A 25,467-nucleotide genomic window follows, 5' to 3' on the forward strand; every position below is an offset into this window, starting at 1 on the left:
TGATTTTTCATGGCAATAGAAGCATTCAGCCTCTTTTGGGTCAGAAGAAGGAGTAATGAAACCTTTCTTGGTTCCACTTGAAGAAGAGCCATCAAGGGTCCGAGCCTTGGTACCCTTCGAAGATCTCTTTCTCTTCCTCCCTCGACTTTTCCCGATTGCCAAAACCGGAGTTGAGTTTGGAGAAGGAGTGATAGCAACCGACTTCCCCTTAAGACCTGATTCTGCAGTCTTGAGAAGTCCCTGAAGTTTGCTGAGTGTGACCTCTTCCTTATTCATGTGATATGTCATGCGGAATTGATCATAGCACGATGGTAAGGAGCGCAATATTATATCTATTGCAAGCTCCTCTGGGAAGTTCACATTAAGCTTCAGCAATCGATCCACATACCTTTGCATTTTCTGCATGTGGCTCGTGACAGAATCCCCGTCCTTCATCATGGTTGTTATCATGGAGCAGATGATTTCGTACCTCTCTTGTCGTGCACTTTGATGGTATCTTTCCATCAAATCTTGGTGCATTTCATAAGGGTAGAAATCCTCATAGGACTTTTGGAGTTCTGCTGTCATTGTGGCCATCATGATGCATGCTACTTTCGTAGCATCCCTTTCATGTGCCTGAAAGTCAGCGATCTCCTGAGGAGTTGCAGTGGTCTCATCAATCTCCTTAAGCTCCTTGTCAATAACATATTCTTTGTCCTCGTAGCGGGTAATCATCCTGATGTTTCTGATCCATTCATTGAAGTTGGATCCATCAAAGGTGACTTTCCCACACAAACTCATAAGAGTAAAGGAGCCATTAGGATTCGAGCCAGAAGCATTATTTGAAGACATCTAAAGGAGGAGAACAAGTTTAGTATAGATTTAAGAGAGTCCTTAATAAAACACCCAAATGTAATATTAAGGCTAGGATCCAATCACAATATAATATAACTTAGAAGAGGTATGCCGTAATCTAACCTATACCATATTTGAAAGGTAGGTGAATGACGATTCACCAATTTCCACCACGAAAACCGAAATATTAGATATTAGGTTTTATGATTGGTTCTTAGAAATTCTTAGATTCTTTGAGATTCAATGAACTTTTCAAAGGCATGTTTCAATCTCGAGAGTGCCCTCCAAGTTTTGTGACTGGGATATCGAGGATCACAAAACGAGGTGTGAAGTAACCATGCAAATCACTTGGTACCCTTAAAGTTTATCACTCAATCGATGTGCCGGTAAACCACACACGCTCCACCGATACTATAATAAACCTTAAGTCACCCTTTACCTACCTTGTTAAGTCCACGTTAGTGTGCCGGTTAACCACACACGCTCCACCAACGACTTAGACAAAGTGTAAAGTGTAATTTCATGGATTAGCACCTTATTCACATTTTCCTAAAGTAACTAAGATTGGGAATTTAATAAAACATTTAGTTACTTTATAATATTCATCATACTTTGAATGAGAGTTTATAAGTCCTTGTCTTACCCGTTCGGCTAACGACCCTCCACCAGTCAAGCAAGCGGTGGGTGAGAGTAGACACCCATTAAGTCACCATTTTATAGGCAACAACCTTATACCCACCTTATAGACCGGCTTCGTGAATGAGGCGTACTAGCGGTAAGACGACTTTATTCTTATACATATATATATAATTATTAAATCATCATAATATAAGTATAAGGGTTGAATTTTAATTTTTAAAATTCTAGGGGTTGGAACTTAAAGTTTTAACTTAACTTTACTTGTTCCAAAACTTGAGGGCAAGTTTTGTAACTTTCAAAACTTTTCATTTCTTGTAACTTATGAGTTTAATAGAGTAATAAAATGAAGACTCTTCATTTTTCTAACTCTTGTGTTTGTTTTAATGGTTTTAATTCAAGTATGACTCTTGGTTTTCCATAACTTGAGGACAAGTTATGGACTCCATTAAAACACATTATGATCAAGAATTAATCTACCACATAGGTTACAAATAATTCCTATGATCATCTAAAACATCATAAGAACAAGAACATGAATATGAACACATTCATAAATTACACTTAAAACTTTGTAATTTTGATAACTAGTTGTTGTAAATGAATTAGCAAAGACATTACACCACCAAAAACAAGTTTTCAATTACCAAAACAGTTTAGGGTAATGTTTCTAATTCATTTCCAGCAACTAAATCGAAATTCTGCAATCAGTCGACCCTACTCGCCGAGTGCATGAACTCACTCGCCGAGTTGGTTGAAGATACACATGAACTCGACGAGTCCCCCCTATAGACTCGACGAGTCCACTCGCAGACAGCAAGATTTTCGACTTTTTTTTCAACTTTTAAGCACAAATAAAAAACAAACAAGCCTAGGATCTGATACCACTGATGGGTTTTGAGCATTCTAACACTTCCTAAGTGTACATGCAACCCTAATAACCTTGGATCTATGTTTGTCTAATTATCATGCAAAGTTGAATTCCAAGGTTATATTCCTATCTAGCATACATGGGGAACAATTTTAACTTAAAGTATAGATAGAATAACTTACCTTGTTGTTGTTTGTGTTCCTTGAAACCTTGTAAGCCTAGCACCCCAAGTGTGATGCCTCAAATGCTTCACACAACACCAAATGCTCTTGGAAGAACTTATGAGAGAACACACACTTCTCAAAAATCGGCCAAGCCCTCTTGTTTCTTAGTGTAACCGATTTTGGTGGAGAATATGTTTCTTATATAGTGTTGACACATCTAGGGTTAAACCCTAATGTGTCATGACTCTTCATTTCCATGACCCATGGGTTTGTAACTCCCATGGAGCATCCATGGAGCATCCTATGGGTGGAACCCAACTTGATAATCCATGGAGCCTCTTAGCCCACTATACAAGATATGGATGATTTACATAATCAACCCATATATTTAATTAGTTATCTTTTTGATCACATAATTAATTCTAAATTAATTCTTGATCAAACTAATCAAATAATATTATTAATATATTAGAACTTATAATATATTAATAATCTCCAAGTGTTATTTCTCTCATTTAGTCTATCCAATTGCATGGTGCCATGCAATCCAAATGGACCATGCCGGGTCGGGTCAAGTACATACCAGAAATAGTTATGGACTTAGACACCTTATCCAACAGATATACCCATAACTGCTATAATCATCGGTAAAAGTCACATAGAAGCGGTTCATATCCCTTTTCGTAGATATAAAGGGCCCACATACATCGGTTTGTATGAGATCGAATAAACCCTCACCCCTTTCATAAGTACCAGTGAAGGGTGACTTGGTCATCTTTCCAAGTAAACAAGCTCGCACGTGTCATCGTCCCTAAGGTCGAATGACTCCAACACTCAATCCTTTTGGAGTTAGGCTATGCGCTTCTTGTTGACATGTCCAATATAACAATGCCACAAGCATGTTTTATTCAAACCATTGGAATAATTGATATGCAATACATCATTTCCTAAGTTTTCTACAACCATCACAGTCTCATATATACCATTATAAGGTAATGCTTCAAAATAGAAAGTACCATTAAAGAAAGCATTAATAGAACCAGTTTCATTATTAAATGAAAATCTAAAACCTTGTTTATACAAACCATGAAAAAAAATAATGTTTCGTGTTATTTCTGACGAATAGCAATAGTTATTCAAATATAATACTAACCCACTACTAAGCACTAAAGAGTAAACTCCAATCTTGGTAACAGGTGACGCTTTCCAATTCCCCATGATCAAGTTTATCTTCCCATGCTTCACATCACTACTTCTTCTTATACCCTACAAATCAGAACAAATATGAAAACCACATCTGTTATCGAGGACCCAAGACATAGCATGTGATGAGTTATTAGAATGAATAGTATAAATACCTGCGAAGGAGGGCTTTATCTTCCCATCCTTGATGCCCTGCAGGTACTTCGGACAACTTCGTTTCCAATGCCCTTTGTTATGGCACTAGAAGCAATCAGCATCCTTTAGGTTTGAAGACGGAGCAGCAGGACCAGCCTTGGTTTCACTAGAAGAGGTACCATCTTGGGACTTTCCCTTGCGGTAGCTCTTCGAAGGAGCCTTCCTCTTTTCTCCCTTTCCTTTCCCAATAGCCAAAACAGGGGTAGCAGCAGCAAGAGTGAATGCAAGAGATTTTCCTTTTAGGCTACTCTCAGCAGTCCTTAGCATGCCTTGAAGCTTGCTTAGAGGGACCTCTTCCTTGTTCATGTGGTAGGTCATATGAAACTGGCCGTAGCAAGGAGGTAAGGAGTGTAGAATAATATTTATGGCCAGCTCCTCATCGAAGTTAACATTTAACTTCAGTAAGCGGTCCACGTATCTCTGCATTTTCTGCAAGTGGGTCGTGATTGTCACACCCCAAAACCAAGAACGGCGGAAACGTTCTGGGGCGGAGGACGTCATGTACAGTATCACAACAATGAAAAGTAGTAAACAAGCAATAACATCATCCATTGCATTAATAATATAATTATTATACAATTTTGTTCTGTCAAATTTTGATAAACACTAAAGCATAAATCAAAATGAAAGATGAGTCTTCAACGAGATCCATCTTCCCTAATCCTTGCATCGGTACCTGTCTATGATGACCTGAGGATACAAGTAATTTTGAAAGCGAGTATCAGCTTTAAAGCTAGTGAGATCATAAGTATTTTAGTGGCTTAATTTGTATGTAAGAATTTGTAAGTTTATGAACTGTAAGTATGGAAAATGTAAATGAACTGTAAGTATAAAAATGTTTGTAAAACAACTGTAAATGTTTGAAAAACTCTAGAAATCCCTATGATTCCTACTATTATATAAGGGTGTCTTCTACCAAGACCTAACTGTTCTCAATGTAGTCTTCTTCCAAGACTTAACTGTTCTAAATGTTCGTTTCTTGTAAAAGTGTGTGATTTTCCCAAGTGTAACTATCATTAACAAAATATAGTTTTTACATTTAAAGTTTAAGTGAAAAGATCACTAAATATATGTACAGAGAAAATTAATGTAGTACTAAAATGTAGCGCTATAAGAACTATTGTTGTACTAACTACCTTAAACCGGATTTATATTAAGGCATCATGTGATTAATTGTACCATATTATTGACTGGTAACAACGACATAAGAATGGTCGTAAAAATAAATGACGTTTGGCACCCGCAGACCTGTAGGTCCGGCTGTAGCTAGCAGCAAGGTGTAGGATAGTCAATCCAGTATAGATCTATACGCAAACTCACGCTCTCCCTTCAAGAGACTCTGGCTACAACTCGGGCCATGACATTTAATTCATGGTCCGATTCATATCACAATAATTAACGTATTCATCTATATGTAATGTAATGAACTGTTCTAGTTGTAATGTACGTGCTCTCTACCTAGCAAGTATAGTAATGTACTGTAATGTTCTAGCTGTAATGTATGTGCTCTCTACCTAGCAAGTATAGTAATGTACGGTAATGTTCTAGCTGTAATATACGTGCTCTCTACCTAGCAAGTATAGTAATGTACGGTAATGTTCTAGCTGTAATGTACGTGCTCTCTACCTAACAAGTATAGACTCATGAATGAACTGACTCATTGTATGATATCGCGTTCTAGTAATGGTTCTAGTATCTTCCTAAACTACCCATATGGTAGTTTACTAGTGATCTAACTGGGTCGTATGAACATGAATGTATACCCTTTCTACCCAAGGGAATTGGATGAACTGGAAAGACCTTTTATGACTATATATGTACACATGATATATAACTAATATTTAAACGACCTTCGGACGAGTACCTGATATCCTATCAGACCACATCCAAATCGAGGAAAAGGAAACAAGGTGGGTAGCCTTCCTAAGTCTTTTAAACATTACTTATATAACTATACATATAAAGGCATGCAATTTATAATATAAAAGCATAAAATAAGTTTTGTAAAACCTTTGAACATAATTATTATCTAAGAAAAGATCGACTTGATGTCGATCTATAAAACGGTTTGAAGGCATGGGTTTGATAAAACAATTTAGTATAAAGAAACATTTTTTTGAAACACTATTGTAAATAAGTTTGAAATAAAACATACAGAGTAAAATGTACAGTGTAATAAGGAGTTCTAAAACATATAAAATGTTTATGAAGATCATTTAAAGGAAATTGTTTGGTAAAACGCCTAATGAGTAGTAAATCATTTAAATGCTGCTTATTAATCACATGTGATTGATATAATAAGTAGCATGATTCTACTTGTATCCCCCCCCCCCCCCCCATAAAACATTTAAAAATAGTTAAAACATTGATTAAGGGGTATGAAATCACCTGTAGTAAGTGGATCGGAAGGAAGTGTCGGATAAGTGCTTGGTGTCAAGTGAAGACTTAGATACGCACAAAGATCCTAATAACATATAAGGATATATGTATATACACAATTAGTCTTTAAACAACTAATAAACAAAGTTAAGACACTCTAGGACATGCTAAACACTTTATACAAGGGTTATAAGTCTCAAGGGTTGCATCTAAGTGTTGTAGGGAAAGGCTAGTGTGTTTGGGGTTCAAGGGTAAACTCCCTTGGAGTTTACGGTTTTCATGACCATTACCCAAGGAGTTTACGGCAGTAAACTCAAGGGTTTACGGTCGTAAACTCTACACTTTATGACCATTTGTTGGTTTGAAGTCTTCTAAGCTATTCTAAGCATTCCTACTTTATGATTTAGCCTTAGGAAGTGTTGTGTGGCATCAAAACACTCCTAAATGGAGTTTACGGTCTAAGGACCATTTCTCCATGAGTTTACTACCTTAAACTCATGAGTTTACTACCTTAAACTCATGAGTTTACTACCTTAAACTCCTAAGTTTGGTATTTGGCAGTTTTCAAGTCCTTAGCTCAAACATGGCCCCAGTCTAGGTTAGATTCTAGCCATAAGGAACAACCATGGGCCATTTATGGGACATTTACACAACATTTGAGGTGTTTACGGTTTTGGGAGATCCCCAAACCGTAAACAAATAAAAATATATGATTTTGGTGCTTTTTGTGTGATACACTCATCAAGGATGGATCTAGACAAGTCCCTAAGGCATTGTGAAGCATCTAGACACCCTAAAGCACCCTAAGGCACTATATTTGGTGTTTACGGTTTTGGGAGCCTCCCAAAACCGTGAACACCTTGTTATGGTGTTCTTGTGACTTTTCCTTGGTATAAACATGTATAGCTAGCTTAAAATGACTCTAGTATAGAAGTACTTACATTGTGGAAGCTTGAAATGAACTTTAAGTCCAAGAACACTAGTGTGTGTTCTTGGTGTTCTTGGTGTTTTGGAAAAACTAGTCAAAATACATAAATGAATGGATTAAAGGATGTACAATCACTAGATTAAGTGATATACTAACTTGAAAGGGTTAGAACACTTACTAGTTTGCAGATCTAGAATAAAAACTTGGATGATACTTGAGAGGATATTTTAGAGTTTACTCTTTTGGTGTTTGGGGAGTAAACTCAATAATGAATAGTCTTGGGGAGTAAACTCATGCTTAAGGCATGAGTTTACGTTTTTAGGATGATTTTTCGACCCAAACATAATAGTTTGGCCGTGAACTTCTAAGACATGAGGTGTTTGCGGTTTTAAAATTTAAAACCCGAGACGACACTTTCTTTCACCCGTTTGTTTAAAAATAATATTAAAATAATCAAACGAACCTTATATTTCTTGAAAATAAGAAATAATGACTTTAACTTATGATACGAAGTGGTTGACTTTTAGGGTTTGACCGAATGGAAATTTCAGGTTGCCACAGTGATGGACTCTCAATCCTTCGTTTTGGTAGTGATCATTGCATCGATGATCTCATATCTTTCCTGCCTGGCACTTTGATGGCACCTATCCATCAAATCTTGGTGAATTGTGTACGGATAGTAGTCCTCTTAGGACTTTTGGAGTTCAACAGTCATTGTTGCGAGCATGATGAAATGAACCTTCGTATCATCTCGCTCATGAACCTTGTAGGTAGCAATCTCTTCGGGAGTAGCAGTGTTCACATTAACCTCCTTTAGCTCCTTGTCGAGAACATACTCCTTTTCCTCGTAACGGGTGACCATGCGAATGTTTTGGATCCAATCATTAAAGTTGGACCCATCAAATATCACCCCCCCCCCCACACACACACACACACATACACATACACACAAGTTCATGAGTGAGAATGATCCGGAAGGGGTCGAGGCAGAAGTGTGTTGTTGTTCGAAGCCGAAATCTAAAAAGAAAAGGAACAAAGTTTAGATTAGATAAGAATCCCCAATTAAACACCCAAATGAAAAATTAGGGCTAGGACCCAACACAAATATTTACAATTGAGAAGAGGGATGTCGTAATCTAATTGCAAATAATTTGAAGGTAAGTGAATGGCGATTCACTAATTTCCACCATGAAAAACGAAAAAGACAATTAAGTTTTAAATGAATTAAAATTCCTAGATTATTTTGAGATTCATTGTAGTTTTCAATGGCATGTTTAAATCTCGATATGCCCTTCAAGATTGTGACTAGGATACCGAGGATCACAAACAAGGTGTAAATAACCATGCAAATGTACTTGGTGCTCTCAATGTCATTTACCACCTAATCAATGTGTCGGTTAGCCACACACGCTCCATTGATCTGTGATAAACATCGAGCTACCATTTGCCACCTTTGCTAGTCCCAAATTAGTGTGCCAGTTAACCACACACGCTCCACTAACAACACGGTAAGGTGCAAAGTGTAGTTTCATGGAATAGCATCATTTTCACATTTTTCCTAAAGTAACTAAGATTAGGAATTTGTACAAAATGTTTAGTTACTTTATAGATCATCATACTTATTAATGAGGAATTAGTTGCCCTACCCTACCCGTTCGGCTAACGACCCTCCACAAATCAAGAAATCGGTGGGTGAGAGTGGACACCCATTAAACTGTCATTTTATAGGCAGCAACCTTATAAACCCCCCCCCCCCCCCCCTTATAGATCGGCTTTGTGAATGAGGCCTACTAACGGTAAGACTAGCTTAATCTTATACATATATAATTATTTACCTTATAATAATATAGTATAAGGGTTAATATTTAAATTTGTAAATTCTATGGTTTAGGATTTAAGTATTTCAAAATTAAAACTTTTAATCAAAAATTTAAATCCCAAAACTTGAGGACAATTTTTGAAACTTTTCAAAACATCTTTTAGATCAAATTTAAAAATTAATTAATTAATCATTTAATATTTATCACATAATTTGACCTAATCTATTTTCTTCATAAGATAATTCAAATCAAAATACAAATAATTAATCTTTATCCTATAAAACAAGTAATTATCTTATTTATGACATTTATCTATGAATTTCATTAGGATAATCCATACCTTATTGAAAAAATCGGATTTTATCAGCCAAAAACGTTTTTGGTAATTATCCTAATTTAATTTTAGTCAAAATCCCGAAAAATCAGCCCCCAGACTGCCCGACTCGCCGAGTTACTGAATGGACTTGTCGAGTTGCAATGACTTGTCGAGTTCATCAGATGACTCGATGAGTTCATCTGTCAGAGGCTGGATTTCTCGACTTTTGAGCTTTGAACAATTTAGCTATACATCAAATACAAAAGAAAAACGACCTAGGCTCTGATAATAATGTTGGGTTGTGAGCAATACATCAATCATATGGTGTACATGCAAACCCTAATGCTTGGATCTAGTTTTTCTAGTTGTACATGCAACAATTATCCAAGGCTTTCAAACCCTAATCTAGCATACAACAAAAACGATTTATATAGCTAAAACCAAGTTAGAAACATACCTTTGATCGTAGCTTGAAAATCTTGAGCTTTTGAGAACCTTAGCACCTCAAATGTTATGCCTCTAATAGATCACAAACACCAAAGCAAGTTAGAAAAATCTTAGAAAGGGGGGGGGGAGTAATTTTGGCTCAATGAATCCTTCTAGGGTTGTGATAGCTGAAATTGCGAAGCCAAAGGGTCCTTTATATAGGTGAGCTGCTAGGGTTTCAGTCAAAACCCTAATTAGATTGCATAGGCCTTAAGCAGTCTACAGGATCCTTCCAGAAAGCCTGCTATGGATGATTTCTATGTGGGCTTCCCCATAGAATTCGTCCATCCCTTCTTTAGGGTTCCTCAGCCCATATTGTAACTATCACATCATTACAATATCAATCCCCTTAGTTTAATTAATCTCTTTTGACCACAAAATTAATTCTAAATTAATTATTGACCAATATTAATTAAATAAATATGATTTCTCCTTTAATATATTATTCAAATAATATATTAATAAACCATAATAACCTCTTTCTTTATTATTCATCCAGTCAAGTTGTTTTGGTGAAGGCAACCCAAAATGACCATGCTACAATCGGATCAAATACATATCAAATATAGTTATGGGCGTAGACACCTAATCCAACAAATTCACCATTGTACAAGTATTGTAAATACAAGTAATAAGCACATATAACATTTAAACAATTAAATATTTGTATTTATGTGTAAGCTAAAAGTAACTATGCACTCACTTTACTAGTTAGTGAAAACTAACTACTATTATGGCTCCAAGCTCAATACTGTTTGCCAACTTATTATATTGCCTTAAACATCCAATATGTAAGGTGATATCCAAAAATAATTTTTTGAAAGACTTTCGTTGATATATGAAAATAATTCAAGATGTTACTATTTATACTAGAATTCAAATTGATTATCTCTTATCTTTCATACGGTTTAAAACACTTACTCATTTAAAATTATTGACACATATAACTCTGGTTACAAGAGTCAATAAAAAAACAAAACACGTATACCTTTTTATTAAATGAAGTTGTACAATCACATATTTAAACAATACGTGTTATTTTTAATTAATAAAATATAGACGACCTTTCTTATATTTCTTACAGAGCGTATGTTGGTTGGATCATTTGCAATTCACAAATCAATTATAATTACATTTATGGTCTCTCAGTTATTTTTGTATTAACACAATATATCATTCAAGTTTCAAGTTACAGTATATTCCCTTAACTATTTATTAATAAAATCATTATACCCTTTATAATAAAATCTTATCATTACATATATATATATATATATATATATATATATATATATATATATATATATATATATATATATTATTTTACAATCTTCCTAATTTTATTAATAGATGGCCGATGTCATAATGTATATATGATTATTATTAGTCGAAAAATACATGTGTAACAAAAATACCGTTTCACTATGTGAGTTCATCATTGAATGTATTTACATCTTATAACATATAATTTGAGATTTTATGATTAATTATCCTAAATAATCTTCTATATAAAAAAATATTATTTTATTGCTTCAACGAAAATTTTATAATAAGCTTTTCTACACATATTGTATACACATAATATATGTCCAGATTTCACCCGCATGATATATATATAAATCAGTTTTATATAAACACATATTATGCTTGAAGAATTCTTATTCATTTATTAATAAGTTTACATTAGACATAAATATCTAACGAGAAACACAGGCTTTACAATAAGGACTCGACCCTACTTCTCTGTATCTTCCTTTAGTGCATTCAAGCAGTGAGATTTTAATTTTTTAAATTGTGCGCCACAGTTGTTTTAACAATAACCAAGCCTTTGATGCCATAAGGATTAACCGGAATGTACGAACACTTGAGGAGACTAGAGGAAATCATATAGTGAAGTGTTGTTATCTCAACTAATTAAAGGTTGTTGGTTCCTATAGTCATATAGTGAGTTGAGGACCTAAAAGGCATAGAAGGGCGAGCCCAAGAGTCGTGGTGAGTTGTTGGTGGCCTCTTGACGACTGTTATTGGTTGATTTATGGTGGTAGGATGAAGAACCACTTGTAAGTGAGTGGTTGTGGTTCGGGCGTGCGACAATGAAGAGGCTATCGGTGATCATTCTGTCAGGTAGAGCTAGGGCTGTCAAATCGGGCAGTCGTGTCGTATTTTTGTCTGACACGACACGAAACGATAAGGTTTTGGATGACACGAACACGACACGACATGATGTCGTGTTTTTTTCATTAACACGAAAACGAACCAACTAAAACACGACAACATGACACGACACGACAATGATAATATTACATAACTATTAGTGTATTTCATTCATACTTAAAGATATATAACACGACAAAAACGACAAACACGAAAAACACGACAACCATGTGTTTAATCGTGTCGATTTATGAACGCAAACACGAATTCAAATTTTGATTTCATCCCGATTTTGTTTCATTTCGTGTATTTTTGTCGTGTCGTGTTATAAATTAACACCCCTAGGTAGAGCCTTGAGGAGGGCAACTATCGGGGCTATTATCATACAAAATTGTTGGGTTGGACTTTGATCATTATGTTTAGGATCGTGACTCAAACGTTGGTTAATTTTTTGTTCTTCCAAGAGTAACATTGACCAAGTTTCATGTATATTTAACAAACAATGATATTTCTTTGAATTGAAACTGTTTTATATGAAATAAATTTACGACTTTTTGTTATTATGATTGATGATCTAAGGTTTGTGCGAAATATTGATTTGTGAATTGTTGTACATGTAGTATATTGAGTACATGCAAACCGAATCAAAACCATGAACTCATAAGTATGTAACCAATGTATTGAAGTTGATGAATCTTTGAAGGAAAATGTTAGAGCCAAATGAGCTTTGGGAAAACGCCTCATATAATGGGGTGTTAAAACCCATGTGGTTTTTAATTTTATTGCCATTCTCATGTTTTGATGATCCAACATATATATTTAACGATCTTGTACTTCAATGTTTATGACTTCTAAATTATTTAAAAGTTAAAAACAAAATGAAAAGATTACAATAACACTATCCAAGAATTTCTCAAACACTAATTGTGTAATTATTCGTGTATAATTGTTCTACATTTTGTGTTTACACCAAAAATCACTAATCAAACAAATGTTCGATTCTCAACAGCATTCTTTATCCTCCCAATAAAATCATCAACCTCCATGGTTCCAAGCTCCCCACCAAACCTAGACCTAACAGTAACACACCCTGTCTCCACCTCCTTGGGCCCCACAACAGCCATTAATGGTATCTTCATCTTCTCTGCATTTCTAATAAGCTTTGGTAATCTCTCACCCGTGCACAACTCCACCCGTATACCACAACCTTTCATCTTCTCCACAACATCTTTGCAGTATTCAAGCTTAAAAACATCAACAAACATCACATCTCAAAAGGGTATTTCAGACATTTGACAAACAACCAAACACAAGTCATCTATATCTACTTAATACCTGTGTATCAGTGACTGGTAGAATCCGAGCTTGAATTGGAGAGAGCCACAATGGAAAATCTCCTGCATAATGTTCTATAAGCACTCCAAAAAACCTCTCCAAAGATCCAAGAACTGCTCTATGGATCATAATCGGCCTCTTTTTCTCTGAATTTGAATCGATATATGTGATGTCAAAACGTTGTGGCAAGTTAAAGTCAACCTACAAAACTCAAAAACAAACAATCTTATCAATTTGACTTTGACTTTGACTTTTTAAAACTGTTTTTCACCAAATGATACATACCTGTATGGTGGAGCATTGCCACTTCCTACCAAGGGCATCTTCAATCTTGAGATCAATCTTTGGGCCATAAAACGCACCACCACCTTCATCAACCTCATAAGCCCACCCTTTATCAGTCAAAGCATCCTTAAGTGCACCAGTGGCTTTCACCCATATCTCATCATCTCCTACTGCTTTCTCAGGCCTAGTCGAAAGGTTGACTTCATATTTGTCAAACCCAAATTGAAGCAACATTTGCTCTGTAAGATCCAACACACCCTTGATTTCGTCTTTTATTTGATCCTCTAAACAAAAGATATGTGCATCATCCTATAACACAAATCACCTTAATTCCCCATAGTTCCATACACTTTTATAGCAATGTAATTTCATTGATACATATATATATATATATTATATACCTGAGTGAAGCCACGTACACGAAAAAGCCCGTGTAAGCTACCGGATAATTCGTATCTGTAAACGGTTCCTAACTCTGCAACCCGAATTGGGAAATCGCGATATGAGTGAGGCTTTCGTTTGTAGATTAAAATATGGTAAGGGCAATTCATGGGTCGAAGTTGATAAAGTTCTTCCTCAATGTTCATTTGGTCATACATGTTTTCTTTGTAGAAGTCTAAATGTCCACTAATGCTCCAAAGCTCTGCTTTTGCTACATGTGGAGTGTAAAGAAGATCATACCCACGTTGTGTGTGAATCTTTTTCCATAAATCTTCAATTATATGCCTCACAATCGCACCTTTTGGATGCCAAAACACTAACCCTCCTCCCGCATCATCCTGTGGATTTAAAAAGTATGAATCTTGATGAGATACAAACTCAAGTACACGAAAAATTGAAACTTTTTGAACTTTGTCCCTAAAAGATTGAGCTTATAGGTGTAAAAGACATAAATGCCCTCCTCCTTAACCACCTGTATGGAAAAGAGGTCAAGATCTTGACCAAGGCGTCTGTGGTCACGACGTTTAGCTTCTTCTTTAAAGTGTAAATATGCTTTCAATTGTTCTTCATTCTCCCATGCAGTTCCATAGATTCTTTGAAGCATTGGTTTATTTACATCTCCTCTCCAATAAGCACCAGCTACAGATTCAAGTTGTACAGCTCGTCTGTTGATATTTCCAGTAGTTTCAACATGTGGGCCCGCACAAAGGTCCCACCATTCATCACCTAAAAGAATACGACATTTTACAATGTGAATAAAGTGCTTTGGTTATAAACATATAAGGTGATAGAAGGGTTACCAATGTGATATATGGTGATAGGTTCTTCCTTGATGCTTTCCAAGATTTCCAATTTGTAAGGTTCGTTAATGGATGTTATTCTTTTGTGAGCTTCGTCCCTTGTCACTTCTTCTCTCACTAGAGGTAAGTTTCGACCAATGATACGATCCTACAGATGATTAAACAACAAATTAAGAATCTATTAATATGTTTGTGAGTTTAAGAATTATGATTTATGACCTCGAAACAGAGTATGGAAAACAATATAATGATATATGATATGTTTGAATGACTTACCATCTCCTTTTTAATCTTCTTGAGATCTTTATCAGTCAAAGACTCGATATCAAAATCATAGTAAAATCCGTGTTCGATCCATGGACCAATTGTTACTTTGGCATCTGGGAATACTTTTTGAACTGCCATAGCCATGACATGAGCACACTGCATCCATGGTGGAATCATTAGCCAAATTAATAGTGTATGCATTTATGTTGATAAATCATCATCATGAAGATCGAATGCAAGCATTTTGAATCACTGTTGGTTGACTTCTTTCAAGTTTTACTAACACCAATCGGTTAATATGCTTGAATCTAGCTTACCTGATTGCTAAAATGCAAAATCTAGTTTCTAAGTGGTGCATTTTGAATTCATGTAAGTCAAATACCAAGAATTTTCAAACTTAAAAGTGATATGAAATTGCCACGGATTCATATCACAGTTTCTTGATTACTAATTGTTCTTAAAAGTTTGAATGTCTTGATCGAATGCCACGGATTCATATAATTTCGATTTTTTCAGGCTGAATTTGACTCCTGAAAGTCAAAATACATCTCTGTTTACCTAAATTGTTTCATTTCGACATACCAATGGTATGTGAAATTGTTACGCTAAGGATTTAAAGGTTGGTGCAAATTTGTAAAAGCATAGGATGTAAATTTATCAAATTAAAGAAAGGAGGAGAATTTACTGTATGACGAATTCTGAGGAGTGTCTCTGACGATTCATTAGTAGGAAGGACTACTTTCTCCACCTCCTTAGGAACGTCATCCGAAGCGTTACTTTCCTCGGCGGCAACGGCAGTACCAGGATCGGTGGCAACGGCGGCCGGCGACGATGAGAAGCGATAATGGGGTTTCTTGAAAAGATAAATCGATTGGGATTTTCGGCTATAAAATTGCTTGGAGATGGGGTTAAAGAGTATAGAGGAAGATGAAACTGAAGGCTTTATTGGTAATCGGAGAGATGAACCGAAGAGAGGACGCGACGATGAAGCCATTCTGTGTAGGACAAACATGGCGTCGTTTCAGTTTCTACTCCGTCATCTTTAGCTTGTTTGAGTTGAGGTTTTGTGGCCAAGGTTGTTCCCTTGTATGAATAGAAAAATAGCTAAGAATTAACAATGTGGTTTCAAATTTTCGTTATATGATTTTACTTTTTTTGTTTATTTTTACTAAATCACTAAACTTTAAAAAAAATTACACATTATATCAATAGATAACATCTAATGGCCTCGAGTTACATATATAGATGAATGATGAGTGGTACCTAAGGAACGTTTTCCTCCGTATCTACGTACCAAAGAATTGGAACCCGATATGGATTATGCTTGTCGAGCATCCTTCAAGACTTCATTTCATTTTATGAGTGTATTTTATATATCTATTTGTACCAAATTATATAAGATAGGAGGGATGGTCATTTCCTAGGTTTAGGAATGGAATACATGTGAGAGAATTAGAGGCAGTCGCAAGAACTGATAGTAGGTATTGTTGGAAAAAAAAATTCCGATCAAACATAATATAAAAGTATGTTGCTATTAATAATCTTTGTAGTTGTGTTGTAGTTAGGTTAATAACAACATACTCTTAATACTTTGTTTAATAAATCAATATATTTTCATTTCTTTTTTATATTTATAATACTTATAACATCTTATTTTGTAACACCTGGTCAATTTAATTTTTTCGAAATAGGATTGATATATTTTTACGAGAAATTGTATAATTAAAATAACTAAGTTTTATAAGTATGACAAACTAGTTAATTAAATAAATAAGGTATAATAATAATAATAATGATGATGATAATAATAATAATAATAATAATAAATCAATTTACTTAATTAATTAGGATTTATAAATCCAGGGGTGTTTTGTGCATTTTTCCGAAATCAGTTTTGAATAGATATTTCGAATTTAGGGTATAAGTTGCCATTAGACTGAATTTAGGGTGTTTTGTGCATTTCGAACATTTGTGTCTTCTTCCCTGCATCTCGTTGCAGCAGTAGCAGACACAGTTTTTCCATTTGTGAACATCTTTATGTCGAGAATCATAGAAAACAATCGTCCCCAAACCTCTTATTCAGTAATTTCGGGCTTTATGAAGCCTTTCTCGTTTTTTTTTTTACGTAGTTACCAAGTTATTTTACATAGTGGCACAATAGATAAAAAAAAAATCGAAAAAAAAATCATTGTATACAAAAAAAAATTATGTGTTGTCGGCGTCATACCAAACACCTAACACCGAGCACTTAACTAAAATTGTCCATGCTTTTATATGGCATCACAGATGGGAGGGATGGATTGTCACTAATGACCATCTTGACCTGGCTAATGTAATGTGTCAAAAGTAAAATTATATATTTTTCTTATTTTTATATATATTATATGGGTGTTGCTAAAAAAAACCGAAAAAACATAACATTTGCATGTGAAGATCAACGCACGCTTTACACCCATACACATGGGGGTTTATTTAATATACCTTATTATATATTGTGTTTTTTATGGGATTTTGCTTTTCAATTGGACAATGTCTAATTTGGATTATTATTTTTTTTCTTATGTATTGTAGTTGTTTAAGGTTTTGATTTTCATGTCTATTTCCGTTTTAGATGCCCTTGTTCTCTTATTTACATTCAAATATTTTATATTCAAATATTTTATAAGACAATACGATATTTCGAAACTTAGAATTAATATTCTCGAAAGACGTTGACTTCTTTAAATTTCTAAAGAATTAAACACGTGCATGTGACAGTCTTTAATTTTTTGTTCTTGAGAAGGGTTTAAATAATGGATTAAGAATTCTTAAAAGTGGTGTGGATTTCATACTCTTTGTTGAATATGGATGTCTTGTATAAACACTTAACTTGGTATCTAGGAGAAAATGAACAAAATTTGACATAAAATTACAGATTTGCAGATTTTTTTGGGTAATATCCAAAAAAATGTTTACTCGTAAAAATAGTCCTTATTGGGGGTTTGAGTTGTGGATTTGGTCCCTAAAGTTAACATCTGTTACTTTTACTCTGTTAAATTTTTCTCAAATGACCGTTTTGTTATTCATCATAAATTACAAATTATTTTTGATTAAAATGTATTTCTATGATCTAGTGGTCCTACTTACACCCAACGTTTCAAGAACAAGCCTACCACCCACCCTTTCCCCCAACCAAAATTGAACTAGGCGTCGTTGTCTTCTCCGACCAGCCTATGTAGTGTTCTCCGATGAAACAACCTAATTTTTCGATAGGAAAAAAACTAACGGTACAAACGCAAAATTAAAACAACATAAACCAAACCCAATAGAATCAAATGAGACCAAAATCAAATTCTCATCATCAATAATCGTTATGTTGTGTTTTTTATCGTCCAAAACATGCAATTAAATAGGGGAAAGAATGAAATTTCAAAACAAAAGAAACAAAATTGCAAAACTGGATTACTTAAAAACACATATGTTGTTGTACAAAACAAACCAAAATCTTCAAAAACCATTAGGATATTCAAATCTAGATTTAAACCTGGTATTGCGTTTTGTGAAGAAATGCAAAATAAGGGGAGTTTTTAGTGAATGCGATGAGTTTTTCTTGCAAGAGGGAAATATGAACAAAGAGAATGAGAAGGGAAAAGGATATTGACAGTTAGGGAGGCTTTGTAGCGACCCAAATTTCACGTCCAAAAATTTCGGTTTAAAACCTTACTTTAGAAAACATTAATAATTAAAACATTGTTTGATCAAACCACAACACAACGCAAACCATGTTTAAAAGCTAAACCATACAACCCATCAAATATCAGAGTACAAATCCCAGTGAATCTCGTAAATACGGAAACCAGAGTGTGTGCATGATGTGCCGCTACCGCGCCAGCTCCTTCCCCTTCGGTGAAGAGGTACCTGAACACAAAACTGTAAAACGTAAGCACAAAGCTTAGTGAGTTCCCCCACTGTACCACATACCACATAATCACATAACATATGTAAATTTGTCAAGCATATCTGGGTGCCTGACCTACCCCTTCGGTCCTCTCGACCGGATGCTGCCTAACATATCTGGGTGTTGGCCTCCCCTTCGGTCCTTTCGACCGGATACTGCCTAGCATATCTGGGTGCTGGCCTCCCCTTCGGTCCATTCGACCGGATACTGCCTAGCATATCTGGGTGCTGGCCTCCCCTTCGGTCCTTTCGACCGGATACTGGGGACTATTTCACCCCTACTACTACCACATAACACATATATCACATAGTCTAGCAACCCTAGATGAATATCACAAAGACAATCACCTAATCACACATCTCCTACTGGTGGGCCGGCATTGTGGCCTTAGACCCACCTCTACTGGAAGGCGACTCACCTCAAAGTAGCTGCTGAACTGATCGGGAACTGACTGACTGCTGCTGCTGCTCCGGAACTCCTCCGACTGCAATTCCCACAACATACTCAATCACACACTGCTAACTGTCCTCTGGGTAAAAAGACCATTTTACCCCTGGTCTAGCCCTAAGTCAAAATCAGATTCAACTATCAGTTGACCCGACTCGCCGAGTTGGCTCTCCAACTCGCTGAGTCCCTATCCAAACGATTGTCATGAGTCCCTGATTCTACTCGTCGAGTTAGGCTATGACTCGACGAGTTCTTCTTCTAAACTGACATTGAAGTTCTTCGTCCTACTCGCCGAGTTGTATGAACAACTCGTCGAGTTCATCTTCATCCGATGAACACTCATGCTTAGACTCGCCGAGTTGTATGAACAACTCGCCGAGTCTGTTCTTGATCTATGAAGATTGCCTTGGACTCGCCGAGCCAGGCCATGACTCGCCGAGTCCTACCATGGGTGAGTTCAGCTTCCAACTCACCAAGTCACCCCCTGTGACTCACTGCTCAAACTCGATACAGCATAAAGGGACCAATTCGGTGACTCGCGAGCCGACTCGCCGAGTCATCGCCATGCATCCATTAGATACACCGATTTGTTCGATTTCAGTCCATGCCATTCATAGATCTAGGCTTCTAAGACACGAATCACACGTAAAGTTTCCAACTTTACGTGTGGGTATTCACTAATATGGATTTTAGGGTTCAAAATGCCTCAAAAGGGTAGATTTATGATGAACAAGCCACATGGGTCCATAAAGCTAACAGATCTGAGCTCCTGGAGCTCAATCTTGCCTAGATCTAAAGGCCAATCCACTTATTACGAAACATTAAGCACAAACAAGCTTGGGGAATTGCTCAAGAGTGTCTTAAATGAAATCTTAAGCATAGAAACAGGGGGAAACGAGATATACCTCAATGAAACAGCTGAAAAACACAATGATGCTTGGATGGCTCTCCTTCCTATTGATCTTCTTCCCCTTCTTGCCTCAAAACCTTCAAGAATACACACAAGAACCTCAAACTCACAAGAAACAAGCTTAGGACGAGGGTTGGGAGCTCTGGGGGTGAATGGGGGCTGGCAAGGGGCGGATATGAGGTTTAAATAGGGTGCAAACCCCTGAAACTTAGGGTTTCATCCAACAGCGGTGACTCGCCGAGTCCAGGATATGGACTCGCCGAGTCGCCAACTTAAACGTGTCATGGGTCTCGTCCCTACTCGGCGAGTCGGACCTATGACTCGCCGAGTCCAAGGCTAAAATGGGAAATACTCAAATAACATTTACATACCAGGAACCAGGTGCTACAAATCTCCCCCACTTATTTTAGACTTCATCCTCGAAGTCTGTTGCTCGATCCCGAAACAGCTCGGGGTAATGCTCCATCATCTCGTCCATCGGCTCCCAAGTCCATTCCGAATCCTTGCGGTGCTGCCATTGCACCTTCACTAGTTCTACCCTCTTGTTGCTCAATTCCTTCGACTTCCTGTCGAGTATTGCGACTGGGCGCTCAATGTAATTCAAGCTGTCATCAACCTGAATATCCTCCAGCGGTACTACCGCTGAATCGTCCACTAGGCACTTCCGCAGCTGAGAAACATGGAAAGTGATGTGGATCTGACTGAGCTCGGCTGGCAGATCCAGCCTATACGCCACCTTGCCCACCCGGGCTACAACCTTGAACGTTCCGATGAATCTTGGGCCCAACTTGCCCCACTTCCTGAATCGAATGACGCCTTTCCAAGGCGACACTTTCAGGAGAACCATATCCCCGACTTGGAACTCCAAGTCGGATCGACGCTTGTCGGCGTAACTTTTCTGCCGACTTTGAGCAGTCTGAAGTCTGCTCCGAACTTGCTGGATCCTCTCGGTCGTCTCGAGCACCACCTCGGTGCTTCCCATGACTCTCTGGCCAACTTCACCCCATCATATCGGGGTTCTGCACCTCCGCCCGTACAACATCTCGAATGGTGGTCGGTCGATACTCGCGTGGTAGCTGTTGTTGTATGAGAACTCATCCAAGGGAAGATAGGTATCCCAGCTACCACCAAAATCTAACACACACGCCCGCAACATGTCCTCCAAAGTCTGGATGGTCCGCTCACTCTGACCATCCGTCTGCGGGTGAAAGGCGGTGCTAAAATGCAATCGAGTGCCCAACTTGCCATGAAACTTCTTCCAAAATCTGGAAGTGAAATGCACATCTTGGTCAGTCGGTCCACGATGACCCAAATTGAATACACTCCACGCGCGGTCCTGGGAAGCTTTGTAATAAAATCCATGGTGATATCTTCCCATTTCCACAGTGGAATGTCCAACGGCTGCATCTTACCATGCGTTCTCTGATGTTTGGCCTTGACCTTCCTGCAGGTCAAGCACCACTCAACGTACCATGCCACATCCCGCTTCATGCAGGGCCACCAATAGTCCAGACGGAGATCCCTATACATCTTCGTCGCCCCGGGATGAATAGAGAATCGGGACTTGTGCGCCTCATCCATCAAAATCTGGCGCACGCCCCCGTGATACGGCACCCACACCCTATGGTGTAGTGTCAATAGTCCCCGTCTATCATAATCAAAGGAGGACACCCGTCCCACCACGTGCTCGCTCTTCCGATGCTCCTCCTTGATAGCCTCCAGTTGAGCCTCCCGAATTCGCTCCAATAAGGGAGTCACTACGGTTATCCTCATGCATACGTCCCTGATCGGCGCCGCCTTGTGGCTAAGCGCATCGGCCACCACGTTGGCCTTCCCCGGGTGGTAAAGGATCTCGCAATCATAATCCTTCACCACATCCAACCACCGACGCTGCCTCATGTTCAGATTTGGCTAGTCCATGAGATACCTCAAACTTTTGTGGTCCGTGTAGATGGTACAACGAACCCCGTAAAGGTAATGTCGCCAAATCTTGAGGGCGAAGACCACAACCCCCAACTCCAAATCGTGCATCGGGTAGTTCGCCTCGTGAGGCTTGAGCTGCCTCGAAGCGTAGGCAATGACATGCCCCCTCTGCATCAGAACTGTGCCCAACCCTGAAATGGATGCATCACAGTAAACCACAAAATCCTCTACGCCCTCTGGCAGGGCTAGGATCGGCGCCACACACAATCTATGTCTCAGCATCTCAAATGCAGCCTGCTGCTCGGGTCCCCACCGAAAGACCACGGCTTTCTTCGTCAGCCATGTCAGGGGTACGGCTATCTTGGAGAAATCCTGGATAAATCTCCGATAGTAGCCCGCTAATCCCAGGAAACTCCGAATCTTGGATGGAGACTTCGGAACCTCCCATCTCATCACGGCCTCGACCGACCAGAATCCCGTTCTGGTTGACGAGGTGCCCAAGAAATTGCACCTCGCGCAGCCAGAACTCACACTTGGAGAACTTGGCATACAAGCTCTCCCTCCTCAGGGTCTCCAACACCTCCCTCAGATACTCCTCATGCTCCTCCTGAGTCTTGGAATAAACCAAGATGTCATCGATAAAGACTATCACAGACCGATCCAACATCGGTCTGCAAACGCGGTTCATGAGATCCATGAACGCGGCAGGAGCATTGGTGAGCCCAAACGGCATCACCACAAACTCATAGTGGCCATAACGTGTCCGAAACGCGGTCTTCTGCGTATCCTCCTCCCTGACTCTCATCTGATGATAACCCGAACGCAAGTCAATCTTGGAGAACCAAGATGCTCCCTGAAGCTGGTCAAAGAGGTTATCAATCCTCGGGAGTGGGTAACGGTTCTTCACCGTCACCTTGTTCAACTCCCGGTAATCTATACACATCCGATGCGACCCATCCTTCTTCTTCACAAATAGAATCGGGGCTCCCCAAGGCGAACTGCTCGGACGAATGAATCCCTTGTCTAGCAGCTCCTGCAGCTGCGTAGACAACTCCTGCATCTCGGGAAGAGCCAACCGATACGGTGCTTTGGCTATCGGAGCCGCACCGGGAATAAGGTCAATCCTTAACTCCACCTGTCGCTCCAGAGGTATCCCAGGTAGTTCCTCCGGGAAAACATCTGCAAAATCTCGAACCACCGGAACCTCGCTCACGGTCGCCTTACCCGCCTCCCGGGTATCCATCACATACGCGACATATCCCGCGCATCCCTGCTGAAGATAGCGCCTAGCCCTCGCTGCTGAACATACAGTGGGTCCACACTGCGGCCGTTCGCCATGTATCACTAAATCTCCCCCGCTTGGGGTCCTGACTCGCACTAATTGCTGCGCGCAGTCTATCACCGCCCAGTTAGGGCTCAACCAATCCATGCCAATAATCACCTTGTTCCCACGCAATGGAATGGGAACCAAGTCCACCAGCTAACGCTCCTCAAACAGTCGCAGAACGCAATCTCGGAACACCATCGATGCTCGCACCGATCGATCATCAGCAATCTCTACCTCTAACGGGCAATCTAACTCGCCTGAAGTCTCATGAAACCTCTTGCTAAGCGCAAGAGAAACGAACGATCGGGATGCACCCGAGTCGAACAATACCTGAACTGGGATGTCGTTCACGTGGAACGATCCTAATGCATATATATACACACGGAGCACATATCAATATCATAACATCATAAAACCAAAAGATAGAAGGAAAGAATCATACCCGTCACCACATCGGGCGCGACGCGTGCCTCCTCGGTAGTCAGCTGGAATGCTCGGCTCCTCACCACCGGAGCCTCTGCCTTGCCCTGTTGGCCATCCGTGATCCGCAGGGTCGCTGGAGCTGGCGCCTTCACCGATGCTGAAACTGTCAACATGGGGCAATTGGCCTTCTTGTGGCCCCTCTGGTTGCAGTGGAAACACAGCAACTCCGATGTTTGAATAACTGCTGCAGGAGCAGTGCAATCCCTGCTTATGTGCCCAAACTTGCCGCACTTGTAGCAGCCCGAGGATCCCATCCTGCACGCCCCCTCGTGTGCCTTGCCGCATTTCCGGCAGCGTCCCCGTCCCTGTTGGCCTTTTGGCCCCATATCTGATCCCTTGGGCTTCTTTCCCGAAGCCCCTCCTGCCTGTCCCTCCTCTAATTTCCGTTTCCGAATGTGCTCCAAATCTATCTCCCTCTCCCTCGCCCTGGCAATCATAGAGTCCAAGGTAGGGCAAGCCGAAAAGCTAACATGCTCCCGGATGTCAGCTCGAAGCATATCGTGATAACGAGTCCTCCTCATATCCTCGTCACCAGCATACTGGGCCACCAACAAAGCCCTCTCCCGGAACTTGGCGGTGATCTCCGCCTATCTCATATCCAGAAACTCCCTGGCCAGCTGCTGAAGCTCGACAGCCGGCGCAAACTCCGCCCTGAACCTGGTCACAAAGTCCGACCAGATCATAGTCTCGATAGCTGAGGCTCCCAACGAGTCACCCACTGACTCCCACCAATCCCGGGCTCGGTCTCGTAAACACCCCGTTGCATATCTCACCTTCGACCCCTCGGGGCAGAAGCTAGTCAACTGTGCAGACTCGATGTCTGCAATCCATCGCCTGGCAGCAATGGGGTCCTTTACCCCATGGAAATCCGGCGCACCACTGCCCCTGAAGTCCTTGAAGGACAGTGTGCGTGACCCCGACTGGCCAGATGCCAAATCGCTCCTGAATGCCCGCAGGCGATCCTCCATCAACTCCATGATCCCTTCCTTGATCGACCCGAAGATAATGGGAGTCGACTCAAGGATACCCCTGGTGATCTCTGACGCGATGAACTCACGTAGCCCCTCATCTACCGGCTCGGAACCCGATCCCTCTCCGCCATCCACCGGCCTCGATCGAAGTACCACCATTCTGCAATACATCACAACAATCATTAGATATACTGATGCTTCCTGAGGGATCACAGCTATTTACAAGTTCCCTGGTCTGGTCTTGGCCTTCCTCGGTTCGGGTACGGATCCTCTGCTTTCAGTAGTACGGGCCCATACTACCTTCCACATCTATCCGTACCTTCTTCAAGGACTGCCTCGACCCCACCAGGTCACT

At 39.3% G+C, this 25,467-nt stretch overlaps 1 protein-coding gene across 1 annotated transcript; it reads right to left on the bottom strand.

Annotated features, from left to right (window-relative positions):
- Positions 1 to 12,895: 12,895 nt before the first annotated feature.
- EMB2761 (threonyl-tRNA synthetase, putative / threonine-tRNA ligase) lies at positions 12,896 to 16,194 on the bottom strand. Its single transcript, XM_078995326.1, has 8 exons — positions 15,800 to 16,194; positions 15,124 to 15,270; positions 14,848 to 14,995; positions 14,520 to 14,773; positions 14,008 to 14,385; positions 13,607 to 13,915; positions 13,322 to 13,522; positions 12,896 to 13,230 (listed from the first exon to the last, which is right to left on the bottom strand). The coding sequence occupies exons 1-8, from the start codon at positions 16,124 to 16,126 to the stop codon at positions 12,970 to 12,972; spliced, it is 2,025 nt and encodes a 674-aa protein (XP_078851452.1). The 5' UTR covers positions 16,127 to 16,194; the 3' UTR covers positions 12,896 to 12,969.
- Between the last annotated feature and the right edge of the window lie 9,273 nt (positions 16,195 to 25,467).

Source organism: Lactuca saligna, chromosome 5 (genome assembly GCF_052625555.1).
Source record: "Lactuca saligna cultivar CGN05327 chromosome 5, ASM5262555v1, whole genome shotgun sequence".
NCBI lineage: Eukaryota > Viridiplantae > Streptophyta > Magnoliopsida > Asterales > Asteraceae > Lactuca > Lactuca saligna.